This window comes from Cynocephalus volans, chromosome 12 (assembly GCF_027409185.1).
Source record: "Cynocephalus volans isolate mCynVol1 chromosome 12, mCynVol1.pri, whole genome shotgun sequence".
Classification (NCBI taxonomy): domain Eukaryota; kingdom Metazoa; phylum Chordata; class Mammalia; order Dermoptera; family Cynocephalidae; genus Cynocephalus; species Cynocephalus volans.
The window spans coordinates 96,505,047-96,519,160 of NC_084471.1; the positions used below are offsets into that span (position 1 = coordinate 96,505,047).

Here is a 14,114-nt window from a genome sequence, read left to right on the forward strand (position 1 = left end):
CTTTTCTATACTATGAAATTACTAGTTTAATACTCAAACATAGCATTCATCTGCAGACTGCCATTATTACTTTCTTCTTCCTGGAGACAGATCTATGGAGGTGTTTTCACAGATAAAACTAAACCCCATATTAGATCTTTTTCTAGCTCAAGAGATTTCCCACAGTACAGCAGTGTCCACTCATCCACAGGGCATACGTTTCAAGACCCCCTGTGGATACCTAAAACCACAGACAGTACCAAACCCTATATATACTATGTTTTTCCCTACACATACATACTTCTGATAAAGTTTAACTTATAAATCAGGCACAGTAAGAGATTATTAACAATAACTAAAAATAAAGTAGAATAAGTATAAGAATATACTGTAATAAACGTTATATGAATGTGGTCTCTCTCTGTCTCTCAAAATATCTCACTGTACTGAACTCACCTATTTTCAGACTGCAGTTGACCACAGGTAACTGAAACCACAGAAAGGAAATTGTGTATAAGGGGGTCTATTGTATTTTTATTTTTATTTATTTATTTATTTATTTTTTAAAAGATGACCGGTAAGGGGATCTTAACCCTTGACTTGGCGTTGTCAGCACCACACTCACCCAGTGAGCAAACCGGCCATCCCTATATGGGATCCGAACCCGCGGCCTTGGTGTTATCAGCACCGCACTCTCCCGAGTGAGCCACAGGCCGGCCCCTCTATTGTATTTTTAAATGATTATCCAAAGGTTAACAAATACAATGTTGACTGGTTAATCATTTCAAACAGGGCAACTGCCTATTCTGATGATGGGAGTGTTTGTTACCCTGACAAGAGCAAACCAGTGTTCTTCCCTAGTGATATTTTAAAGTCTGATGAAGGGAAGCTTCACAAGAGCAGGGCTCCCAGCTTCTATTGCTCTTGTATCTTTCACAAAAACAGGACAGTGATGAGTTCATAGTAAGTAGTCTACATATATGCACATATGTACTGAATGAATGAATGTGAGATTATAATGATTGCCTCCTGAAGAGTCAAAGTTGGAAAAAAAAGAAAAACTATGCTTATAAAGACACAAAACTAAATTACTTCTTGTTTTGTCTTTGGAAAATTATCAGAAGCACTTAAATTTCTCCCTACATACCAAAAAAAAAAAATTGAAAAATCTCTCTCCAAACAACACAATACACAGAGATTGAGCTCCTTTACCAAATACAAATACGATAAGGACTGAAACAACCTACCTTCCTCACTGGGTCCACAATACAAACTTAATAATCTCCAAGGAAATATGAATATGTTCTCTTTTCTACTAGAAAATTAACTGAATTACTCTCTCTGGTAGACAATCTCCCATCTTCAGCTAATGGGAGGGGTCTGTCCCCTCCAGTCTCTGAGACTATGGAGAAGATACCCCTCATGTCATTTCCAAAAATCATCCAGGAGAACACTGTTTGACCACATTTTTCCATCAACCATCGGCATCATTTGAATGAAATATGCCCCTTTTCAGACTCACTACTTTTCAGATACATGAACTTAACTACCTTACCCTCCTGATTTTTCCAATATGCCTTCACAATCATTTTAATACATTTCTTCGCCTATCTCAATCAGAAAATAAAAGGCTAATTTCTGTCCATATTTGCTTACAGAAATTTTGCTTATGAAATATAAAAAATACGACATATAAGGATAATAATATAAAAAATAATATGAAGGTAAGTGACAGAGGATTTGTCAAAAACTAATATACAGTAATTAAAGATTGTCTGAATCTCTAATTAATCTGGGTCTACTCTACGGCCTACTGCATGGTTCTAAATCTGCAGTGTTCATAAGAACCGTCTGGGAAGCTTCTGAAAATGCAGAATCCTGGGCTTCTCCCCAAAATACGAATAATTAAAGCTACTGAGGCGCTCAAGAACTTTTTTTTTTTTTTTTTTTTGTGACCGGTAAGGCGATAGTAACACTTGGCTTGGTGTCGCCCACACCGCACTCAGCCGGTGAGCGCATCGGCCATCCCTATATAGGATCCGAACCCACAGCCTCGGCGCTCCCAGCGCCGCACTCACCCGAGTGAGCTACGGGTCGGCCCAAGAACCTACATTTTTAACAAGCATCTCAGATGATTCTGATGCAGGGCCAGGGCCCAGCCAAGCTCACAGAAAGCTAGTGGGAAGGGAAGTAATACAATGTTTTGGTATAAATCAGCATAGACAGAGCCTGAGTTTCAATTCTAGTACTTCTGGCTCTAACCGGCCATGTGACCATAGACTTAACTTCCCCAGGCCTCAGTTTACTTGTCTGTAACAGAAGGGTGTTGGACTGATGGCTAAGATGCCTTCCTGCTATAAAACTCTGTGATTTATAAAAAACAAAAAAGAGGTAGCTTAGCTTTATAAACGTGGACACTGTTATTTTACTAGAAAATAGTATTTGAATATTCACAAGAATAATGTTTATTCAAGTATTTCTACATCAGAGATAAAGAATCTCTTAACCATCCCTTAAGCATGCCAGATACATAGTTCAATGTCAAATTTTAAACATCCGAATTAAATCTCACACACACACCCCCACACACCCAGCCCTATCTGGGGCTGTAGAGGCAGGAATATGTCTACTAGGTGTTCAGCTGAAAAGTTTACCTAGATTATGTGAACAGTTAATCTGGATAATGTTCCAGACTTTAAAGACCACAATCGTGACATCATTAACCACATTCCAAAAGAACCAAGGCAACATTCAAGTGGCACCTTTTTGGAAAGTAATTACCAGCAGCTACTCGTATCTCAGGCTTTGCTTTGGAGGAGGAAGGCCTCACTCTACAATAAGAGCCAGAAGTTGCAGGCAGAGTGTCTCAACATTTAAAAACTCTGTATAGTTTGCTGGAGCTGAGATTAAACATTTATCCTTCCCTTGCAACCACTTTGGTTTCCAGGGAACTGACTGCTACGGCTGAGGCAGGCTGAGGAGAGGTACACACAGCGCACACCAAAGTTAACTGAAAATTTTCAAAGTGTCTTTTTATCCCTTTAACTCAAAGATGAACACATTTCAAGGTGACCCAATCCTCAAGTGACAGACAGTGTTTTAAAACGGCCAGAGCTCTCCATTTAAACAATTTCTAGTGACATGTTTAAATCGTATTCTCGAGGGCTCTGTCTGCTGTCTCATTTACTAGTCTTTCTCTCCTGACAGAGGCATCCCATTTTAAATGAGTGCTTGAAGTTTGTCTTCCTAATAATTAAAATCCACAGGCCTTAGATGCTTAAAAAAATGTTTTTTAACTTAGCAGGCACCATGGAGGACTTTTAATTATTTAATTATACAACAAACCCAAATTATTACTTTACAGTTTTTCTATTTATCAAAACAGTATCAGAATAATAAAAGACAGCTTCATTACCTATGCTTACAAGCAAAAAGTAAAAGACTTCTAAGGTAAAATCAAAGTTAGCATTTATAACAGATGCCCCATTTAAAATCTAAAAACGTACAAATTCACTATATTGACTCTGTATACGTATTTCATACATAGAATATGAAGAATTTTTTTCTTTCCTCACTAAAATATTACTTTTAACCATTATAGTATAATGAGAAGATTATACTAGAAACCTGATAATTGGGTTCCTGTAGTTAATGAAACATGCCAGGCTGCTTTTGCTCAGTGCCTCTGCAGAAACTACTCTCTGTCAGAAATATCCTTTCCAAAAACACCTCCTCTGGACTGTCCATGAGTTCATCTTTATTGTTCCAATCCTAGCATGTTTCTATTTCAGTCTTATCACACTATATGTGATGATTAACATGACTGTCCCCTTTGGTTGACCATGAGCTCAGAGAAAGCAGAGACCAGGTTAGGCTCACCTTGGTCTCCCTACCATTACCATGAGCAATAAGTAGCAAGGACCAGGAACAGCAGGCATATCACATAAGGTTTTTAAAATATTATTGTATAAAAATGAATTTTAAAAATTTATTCTGGCCCCTTTCCCCTTCCCTTCCTCAACAACTGGGGGTTGGGAGGAGGTGAGCAAGGTAGGCATTTGAGTCAGGTTGGGATGGGGGCGCCATTATGGCCCAGAGAGGGGTATAGGAGCCCAAACAGGTGAACAGGGCACCCATACATGGAGTAGGCCAGAGTTCAGTCACAACAAGGAGGGAAACCGCACAAATGGGCAGCCAGACATGGGGAGTCAAAGCACCAGCAGGGTAAGGAGGGTCTCTACAAGGAGAGGCAGCCTGGCAGAGTCCACAGTCCTACTGCTAGGTAGGGGGCCATGCACGTGGGCAGCAGTCTGCTACAGGAAGTTGGAGCAGAGCAGGATGAAGAAGGTACCCTCACAGGTGGGCTGCCCAGCTCAGGGAGTCAGAGCCTGAGAAAGTTGAGAAGAACGTCTACGTGGGGTAAGAGAAGTGCAGCCCCACATGTGCAGTGTTTCAAATATGGAAAGGACGAAAACGGGCATAAATCCTGTGGTGTCAGACGTGTGTCTCAGATCATGGCTTCTAAATATCATTATCCACTGAAAGAAATGCTCCTTGGAGAACTGACTGACTACAGTGCTGGGACAAGAAAATTATAAGATAAACCAGAAACACCTACTTGAGCCAGAAAGTAAGAAAATATTTTAAAAATAATTGGAGGGGGGGCAGGAAGGGAGTATGTCAAAAAGAAAGAGAAGCCAGCCTGAAGGGGATGCCATTAGCAAATTCTGAAACAATCTGAATATTAAACAATAATAGTGACAATTATAATTAATTGGGAAAATAGGAAACCTCCAATACATATTAATATAAAAAAATAAATTGAAAGTTTGCAAACAAACAGAATACTTAAATAGTTTCAAAGTTCCTCCCCACAAATAATTACAAAGGTTAAAAAGTAACTTTAGAGTAGAGGAGCCTGGCAGACACCGCTTTAATCAAGTAATCAAAACATGATCAATAATGAGACAAATCAAAATCGTGTGTTACCAATAGGGTGCATCATTTCTGTGGTATTTCTGCCAAAGATGAATAACCTAAATCTAATCATGAAAAGACATTAGCAAACAGAAACTGAGGAATATCCTACAAAATAACTGGCCTGTATTCTTCAAAAGTATGATGATCATGCAAGTCAATGAAAGACTGAGCAATTACACCAGAGAAGACTAAAGACACATGACAACTAAAGGCAATGTGTCATTCTGAACTGGATCTTTCTGAAATAAAGGACATTATTTCAACTGGCTAAACTTGAATGAAGTTTGCAAATGAGATAGTAGTCAAGTATCAATGTTAATGTTTTCATTTTGATAGCTGCAGTGTTATAGTTATTGCAGAAAATGTCCTTAATATATAGAAAATACTAAAGTACCCAGGGGTGGCAGAGCTTTGTGTCAGTCAACCATTTTTCTCCAGTGGTTCAGAGGGAAAAGTTCTTTGTACTACACCTGAAACTTTCCTAAAAGTTTGAGATTGTTTCAAAGTTTAAAAAAAAAAAAAGCATAGAAAAACGTAATATGCTAGTTTATAATCAAGACTCCATGGAAGGATAATAAATTCATCATTATAAATATCATGATTATATAAAAATAATTATCTTCACACTATCTTTCTTCCCTACCACATGGTAAATATATTTCTTTACCTAGAACATCATATATATACATGAGAAAGAGAAAAAGACTGACAAACTCTGCTGTAGCAACACCTGCACAGTTTTGGTTCTAATAAAGACTAAAAGAGATAATACGAAAAGCATTCAGCTTACTGCCTCGCACATAAGTAGAGCTCTACATTAACCATGATCATTGTACCCACCACCTAAGCATGGCATCTAGCACCTAGCAGGTGTCAAATAAAGCAAAGAATTATTACGCAAGCATCCCGTGCCCTGTCTACCTTTAAGATTTAAGATTCCATTCCAAAAATTTAAAAATTTTAAAAACAATAACTTTGCAGTGGAAAGTCACCATCACCGAAATCAGAAGCATTCTATATCGTAGCTCAGCCTCAGCAGAAATAGCAGAAATAAGCTCTCTATACCCCTAATTCTTATCAGGTAAGAATTTTAAGAGTAAGGTATTTAAGAGGGAAAATAAAGATTATAACACAAGAGGATCAGAACACTCAGTTATCACAATCCCTTTAAAGTGCAATCTAGGTACATCTGTCTAATTTATTAGACAAAAGTAAATGGAAAATAACTGCATATCATATTTGCAATTATTTTAGTTGTAGCTTTGGCTTGATGCTCACAAGCTCCTGAACCAGACCTAGCCCTGTGAAGGCAGGAACCACCCCTGTCCATCCTGTATCTCCAGAGCCCAGGTAAGGTAGTACTACCCAGGACACAATTGGTGCTTGATAACCACTTGCTGAATGAATAAATGTGCTTCGTGAAATACATAATCCTATAATGGTTCTTGGTTCAGCAAACTAGCCAGCAGTGGTCTCCTTCATCTGTACTTTCAACAAGCTGCTCTATTTGTTCTAACTTGGATTACAGAGAGTGCCTCTACAGAGCAAAATAGTTTTCACATTCACCAGTATCCATGACTCCTGATAATTCCTATTGTGGATGTGTGCCTGAAGCAGTCTCTTGTTAACTCAGTACAGGAAATCCATAGAATTGTCCCCATATCCTCCCAATTAAAGATGAGTTTTCAATTACTCTTTTTTTTTCTGTTACTTTTCAGGTATCTTTTAAGTTTTCCTTTTTTGTACACAGGAGTTTACAGACATACAGACAAATATAGAGCAAGAAGATCATTAGAAGTCACCTAATACAACCCCCCCTCCACTTTCCAGATGCCTCCAAAGGTAACCACATTTGAAATGAAGCCACCCTGTCTACATCTATCGTAAGCCTCTTGAGATATCTTTAAAGAGAGAAGTCACAAAATTGAATTCTGAAGACATTCAGGAGGAGGAAGGTTTAGTGCTTCACAGCACCCGTCCGCACAGAGGAGCCCAGATGGACGCCCGAGTTCCCCCAAGCAAGCAGCAGTGCTAAATTCATTCCTTCATTCAACCGGCCCCTTTGAGGGCCTTCTGTGCAAGACACTGTTCCAAGTGCCTGGGATACATCTGTGAACAAAAGAAAGATCACGACCCACGTGGCACCTACATTTTAGGCAAAAGTTAAGGACTTTAGGCGAATAAAGAGATCATCCATTCATTTTAATAGACCACAAAGGGCATAATAACAACAACACTGCACAGCACCTTAGAGATCATTAGGAAAGTGGTTCTCAAACGTGGGTGTGCCTCAGTGCTACCCAGACGACTTATTAAAACTCAGAATGCTGGATCCCATGCCCTAATATTAAAGTTAAAGGGTCTGTTCGCTACTTGGAAAACATCTTTCACACGTCCAAATGCCATGCTAAAAAGAACGTTTTCCTTGTAGGATTTTTATCATCAGAGTCAGGCACAGTCTCAAAAAAACTCTATAAAAAACTCTTTTTTTAAAAAAAGTCTATAAACTAAAACTATATACATTAAAACATAAATAACAGTGACTGGATTAGTAATAATTCTACAACACTTTCTGTGCAAACAACTGTATTTTCCGGAATTTTTACAATAAACATGAATCGCTTCTGTAATGAGAGAATTAAAAGTCAATTTATTTTAAAAATTAGTGTTTATTAAAAAGATTTTAAATTAGAAAACTCTATAAAAATCATCAATTAATATACTGCATAAATTAATATTAAATAATTTTTTCCTTAGTGCATAAATAATTCAAATAATTTATTTTAGCATTGTAGTCTAAACTTGTCTATATTAATGATTAATACTAGTGAAGGAAAAACACCCTTGAAATATAGCTGATTTTAACAAAGAGAATAATAAAAGCAAAGCTATGATCATTTAAACAGGTGCATAAAATCACATTTACTATTATTCTGTTTGGGTCTACACTATTACTTTTCAATGTATGAATGGAAGTGATTCTAATGTTTGCAAATTAAGAAAGTAAAAATGATTTAATTATATTTCTTGAAAGTAAAAAAAAACCTTCAAGGTTTTGGAAAAGTTACAGTCACACAGCCATTAGGCACAACTACCCTATCCTTATCTCCTATCCACAAATTTCAAGGATCTTCCAATTTAGGGAATAAGCCTTTATTACTAAAGTCCATGTTCCAGAGATAGAACTAGGGATTAAACCATAACCTGCTAGTGGGCAATAACTAAAACAAAATCAACTAGGTGAGGAAATCAACTCTATTTACAAAGAGGGATTTACTCTCTTACCATTCAACAAAAATTCCAAACACCTCTTGAAGTCTAGACTTTAATTAGAACAGCCACTTTTAAAGTGAAAAAAAGTGTTTGTATGTGTTACATATAACTTATAGCTAATTTTGATAAAATTATAAAACATAACTATAGCAGGGTACTTCAAAAAGTTCATGGAAAGATTCGTATTATCTTTTAATTCTATTTTTTCAAGAACTTTTTAAAGTACCCTGTATACTAATACCACTACATACTGAACACTTACCGGGTGCCCACAATGTACCAAATACTTTACACGTATTCTCTCATTTAATGTCCAAATCACCTTATGAGTTAAGCACCATCATCTTACAGATGAAGAGACTTAAAGCACACAGTAATTAAGAAATAGGCCCAAAAGTCACAAGTAAGAAGTTGAAGATCCAGGATACAAAAATACCCAAGCTCTACAACTTAAACTGAGATGCTTTACCTTAGCCCGACCATGGTTTTGCTGTTTAAACTGTAAATTATACACATTTTAGGAAATCTGAGCTAAGCTTTCTTGCCAGTAAACATTTGAACTTGTATCAATAAGATGTAAAAGGCGAAATAATACAGGCACTTTCACAAAACTTTGTACATCTAAAATCATACATAATTTACGTTATACTTTTACCACAGAGGCCTGACAACTTTTTCACCAGCACGGCCACCTTGGGGATGATACGGTTGTGTAATATTATCCACGGAAATCCAGCATTAAATCGTACTGGCATTCTATTAAGAAGGAGGAAGGAAGATGTTTATGTGGTTTTGTTTGTTTAAGATTTTGCTTGTGGTTGTTTGCAACTAAATGCAACTAACGAGCTAGAAAATGAACGAAGAGGTTGGAAGATGAAAATCTAACCCTTTTCCTACTCCTGCTACAAAAATTAGACTTCGGTCAAAAGCCGGCAGCGTCAAGTGCCCAAGAGTTAAGTCTCCCACGCTCGGCCTTCGCTTAGGCTCGGAGCGGACACGATGCCGCCGCTTCCTGCCCGGGCGAGAACCCCGCGGGGATCCATGGCCAGGGCACAGGGCGGCGACGAGCCCCGTGCTGGCCCCGGCGGTGTGGGACGCGAGGGAGAGGGGAGGGGGCGACCCGCTGTCCCCTTACCGAGCTCGGTGCCCGGATTGCGCGCGACCATGGTTAAGGCTGCTCGGGAGCTGCAGCTCGTCGGCGTGCGCCTCGTCTGCGCGCCCAGCCCTTCCTCCTTCCTGCGCGCCCGCGGCGCCGCAGCTCGCCCCGCCCCGCCCCGCCCCCGGCCCGCTCCCCGGGCGGAGTCCCCGAGCTCGGCCGCGCGGTCAGGACAGCAGGCCTAGCGTCCCTCCCGTCTGCGCTTGCCTGCTGCCCCTCTGCAAGTAGATCCCGGAGATAATGTTCCCCAAACCCGCTTTAAAATACTTAAGTTGCCAACTGCACTGAACTAAAACATTCTTATAAACTTTTAACTGTAGAATTACAAAGCCAGAGGGGAGAGGATCTCTCTCTCCCAAGTATGGCCAATCGCTGAGCTCTGCAGCTGAAATGTCCGCAGTGATCCTTTAGCCTTGTAAGGGCAACCGAGGAGCAATCAAGGGCCCCAGAGCACACTGTGTCTTCTAATCTAGATCATGAAAAGCAGCAGCTTTATGGCCTGAAAAACGCAATGGCTTAAGAGTCAGACCTGGTTTCTCAGCCTAGCTGTGACAGTAATTAAATGCGACACCGGGCAAATCAACTGCCTTTCTGAGCTTCATTTTGCTTATCTGTAAGAGATGACCTTGACAATTTCTTAGATCTCTAAAATGCTATGGTTCTGTGATTCTAAGATTTTCTTTAGCCTGAGTTTTTGGGGTCAAGAGGTGAAAATCGTCTAGAGTCACTCCACAGCCTGAATACAGTCAACTCGTCCGTATTCACAATTAGAGGCACCTGAAAGAGAAAACTTTTAGTGATGCCTTGTCTACCGTGAGCCAGTTATTGTGCTAGATGCTTTCAGATGTACGACAGCATTTGAGTCACAGAACAATCCTGCCAAGCATGTATACATCTCCACTGCTATACCTGTAGACACCAAAGTTCTGAACAGAGGCATCATGGTACAGCAGAAATAGAGTGGGCACTGAATGGGCCGAACCCATTCATATATCAGCTCTTCCACTTAATAACTAGGTGATTCTGGGGATGGTACTTGCTGTCTACTTATCTATTAAATGGGGATGATCAAAATTTTCCTTGCAAAGTTCTTGTATGTGTTATTGTTATCGTCAGATTCACACAGGAATCATCACACTAAATAGGAAAAGTAATCCTTGTCTTATTCACCTACATTGAGCTGACTCTGCCTTGTCCACAAAGAACTACTGCTGAATATTTTGGATGTACCTAGATGTTATTCATACGTATAATCGCATTTACCTTAATTTTTATTTTAACCCCGAGAAAGAGAAAAGCAGGACCTGAAATCCTGAGCTGGACTGGAATTCACAGACTGTGTCGTTCCCGTTGAACATAAACAATTTCACAGAACACTAACATCAGCCAAGGCCAGCCATTGTGACCACAATGAATCAACAAAAACAAGACGGCTCATAATCATGTCTGAAGACAGAAAATCCGTGAGTATTGTTCAAACCACAAATATGACCAAACAGCCCTCATCCTAGCTAATATAAGTAACTGTCACTTCTTCACCCACTAGTTTTAGCCTTACTCCATTTTCTTCTCATTTTAGATGAGAATTAAGATGCCCTGTCGTAGAAATATCACCACTTACTGCCAGCATCCAATCCAGAGCAAGGCCCCACTTCCTTGAACCTTCCCCAAATCACCTAACACAATCCCAAATCCTATGTTGTTTCTAACACACTCTTCCTGAGACACCTAACAGTTCCCCATGGTGAGCATTCTTTTTTATTGCCACAAGTCAATAAGTGCAACTTTGTCCAACTACAAGTGTGTTCCTGGTGGTCTTTGCCTGGAGAGCACTGACATCCCTAAAAGGTAAGACAATAAATGTAATTCTATTTTTAGGGGTAGATACAACCCCAAGCCAGCTTCCAAGCTGTTCATTAAATATTCATGCATAATATAAATTTATTAAAACAGAAAAGCTGGAAAAGACAGAATCAGGGCAGCCTCCTGAAGCAAATATTTTAGCAATATGTCTGAAAAGAATTTCTCAAGGACTTCCTCTAAAATTGACCTGGTGCACTGTACTAATCTGGAATTAATCTCTGCACCTTAAAAGCATGTTAAATTGGCAGCATTCAGAGACAGTGGGATAGTATGAAAAAAAATGAGTTTCTTTAATGGAGAAATTTACCAAGTTTCACTTTGTGGAGATCCCTTTTAAATTTATTGCCTTCTGAAACTTCTGAAGTACCCTAAGGCAAGACGTCTCAAGGAAAGGTCTATAGATCACTAAAATGAAATTCCCCAAGATCTTTTTTCTAAAGCAGATTCTAGGCTTCAAACAGCCCTCCTGAACCAGAATCTCTAGGATCCTAGAAACTGTAATTTCAACAAGTTCCCTCAAATGATGTTCATGCAAACTAAATGTAAAGAACCACCAACCTAGGGGCATAAGACAGTAAACTGTGCATGCCTATTTGGAACCACAGCCCAAACTCGCTCTTAAAAGACTTAAATTGTCTTTGAAGTATTAAGTATTGTATTTTTTTATCCATGTAAACTTTGCCTGCCATTCCTGTTTATGGATGTTAATATATTTAAATTGCCAGATAAATTGTCTTTCCATCTCCACTCCTCCTTCAATTAAAATTAAATCTCTAAGCATGTCATATTTGTCTTGACACTCTTAAGAACCAACCTACCTACCTGGCCTGGGAGATAGGAGTAATCCAAATTTTAAGTTCCAAAGGGCGTGGACCATTTGTGTTTGGTTCGTCATATGCCTAGGGTCTAGTAGAGTATTTGGCACATAATAGGCTACAAATATTTGTTAGATTAATCAATGCGTATGGCTGTCTGTGCTATTTTTCTTATTGTGCCTATTGTTTTATCTAGCCCCATTTCATTTATGTAGTCTCTAATCCTATGATTTCTAAGAGCAGTTAGAGATTCATTAGGTAAATATCAACTTAGACTATGGATTGCCAGCCTATTTCTAGGTCTGATGGTGACTAATATAGAAGCAGTGGGTACTAGGGAAGAGTATGAATATTATAGTCAAAATATTTCAGAACTAGAGCGAGACTTAAACGAGCATGTAATTCCTAGTTCATGGGAAAATAAGAAAAATAAGAATTATATCGAGTCTTTTATGAAGTTAACTTTATTCAATTTAAAAAACAGTTCTTCATTCTGAGACTATGTCATTCACTAACAACTTAAATTTTAAAATGTCCTTTCTTTTGTGAAGATCGTGGTGGTAGATAATTTTTTTAATAACCTCACTTGGCAAGATAAAAAGCAGACTATTCTATCTTGCCCCCCTCCTTTTTTTTTAAGTTTATTGGCCATGAAATCCTAAAGTTTGGGAATCGATGGTAGAAATATAATACTAGCTAATATTAAGTGCTTCCTATGAATTAAGCCCTTTACATCAATTATTTAATATTTCAAAAAATATCTATTTTTCCCCCCCAAAATCTGTGTGAGAACTATTATCTCCCTGTACAAAGAAACCAAGGCTCAGAGAGATTAGTCTGTAAGTGCTAGAGGATGGCTTAAAACCCAGGCAATATAACCCTGTAGACCACACCACACACTTATTGTTCCCTAATACCTCTTTTGAAGGCAAACTTATTAGTTAAGCCTCTTAACTTTTCTAAAATTCAGGTTTCCTACACATAAAATGGGGATATTACCTACCTCATTAGGTTATTGGGAGAGATTAAAAAGTAACAAATATTTTAACACAGAAACCTAATGTAAGGTACTTAAAATTTCCAAACTCATCCTTAAACTAAAATCAATTATTTTATACTTGGCCAAGTTCCATTCTCTCATTAAAGTGATTCAAACCAAAAAGTATTATTACTGTTCATTAGCTATCATTTAGATGCATGCTTAGGCCTTGTTCCCAAGGGTAAATTTGTTAGATGCCTCAGTTGTTTCTCCAGTAATTCTACTGGTCTAGAGTCACACTGGTCTAGGAGACGCTTCGTCACACGGGCAATGTGCATTCCTATAAGCAAAGAAAAGCTAAGTACCTCCTTCTGCCTGAGAATGTTCTTGCTCTAATGATTTTTTTTTTAAGTATTCCCCCTAGTATAAGAGACCAACACGCACAGTAACTTATATAGTAACCCAATAGGAACCTCTTATTTAAAATGTTAATCCCCTAGGTGTAAAACATAAGCAAGGTACCTAGTAGAGAAATATTTTCCCTTGGTCTGCTTTCTCAAAGCCCCATTTTGTTGTTGCTCCCTTATGAAAAATTATGTCCTTTTTCTCCCCACCTTGGTCTTACAGAAGAAAAGGCAGCTACATTAATATTCCCACTGAATTTGAGCAATTACTAGAAAATGTAACCTGTAAGTTATTATAAATTATGGCACATCTTTGCTATTTTGTAACCATTAAAAAGAATGTGTTGAACTTTATTGACATTAAAAATATTCTCAAGAGAACTGGCTGACCACACTCAAGCATGGTTGCCTGAAAGTAACCTTTGGACAACACTAAAATTGAGAATTAATGATTCAATAGAAGGTAAATTGTAATATTAGGTGGGAACTTGGGATACCATGACCTACTGGACATTAGAACCTAGACAGGATGCTCCAGAGGATGAAGGGAATGAGGAAGCAGAGTGAGTGGAGATGAGATTGTATCACACAAGCTGGACTCCTCCTGGGTAACTGAGTCTCACGTTGGCTGAGGTTGAACACGGGTTCACCAGACAGGCAAGGGC

General features: G+C 38.6%; 1 protein-coding gene across 1 annotated transcript in view; it reads right to left on the reverse strand.

Annotated features, from left to right (window-relative positions):
• The window catches only part of DERA (deoxyribose-phosphate aldolase), a 107,585-nt gene extending 98,134 nt beyond the window's left edge, over positions 1–9,451 (reverse strand). Inside the window, exon 1 of the mRNA XM_063075956.1 lies at positions 9,368–9,451. Coding sequence (XP_062932026.1) covers positions 9,368–9,398 — 31 coding nt within the window. The 5' untranslated portion in view covers positions 9,399–9,451. The remainder of the gene's footprint in view (positions 1–9,367) is intronic.
• Between the last annotated feature and the right edge of the window lie 4,663 nt (positions 9,452–14,114).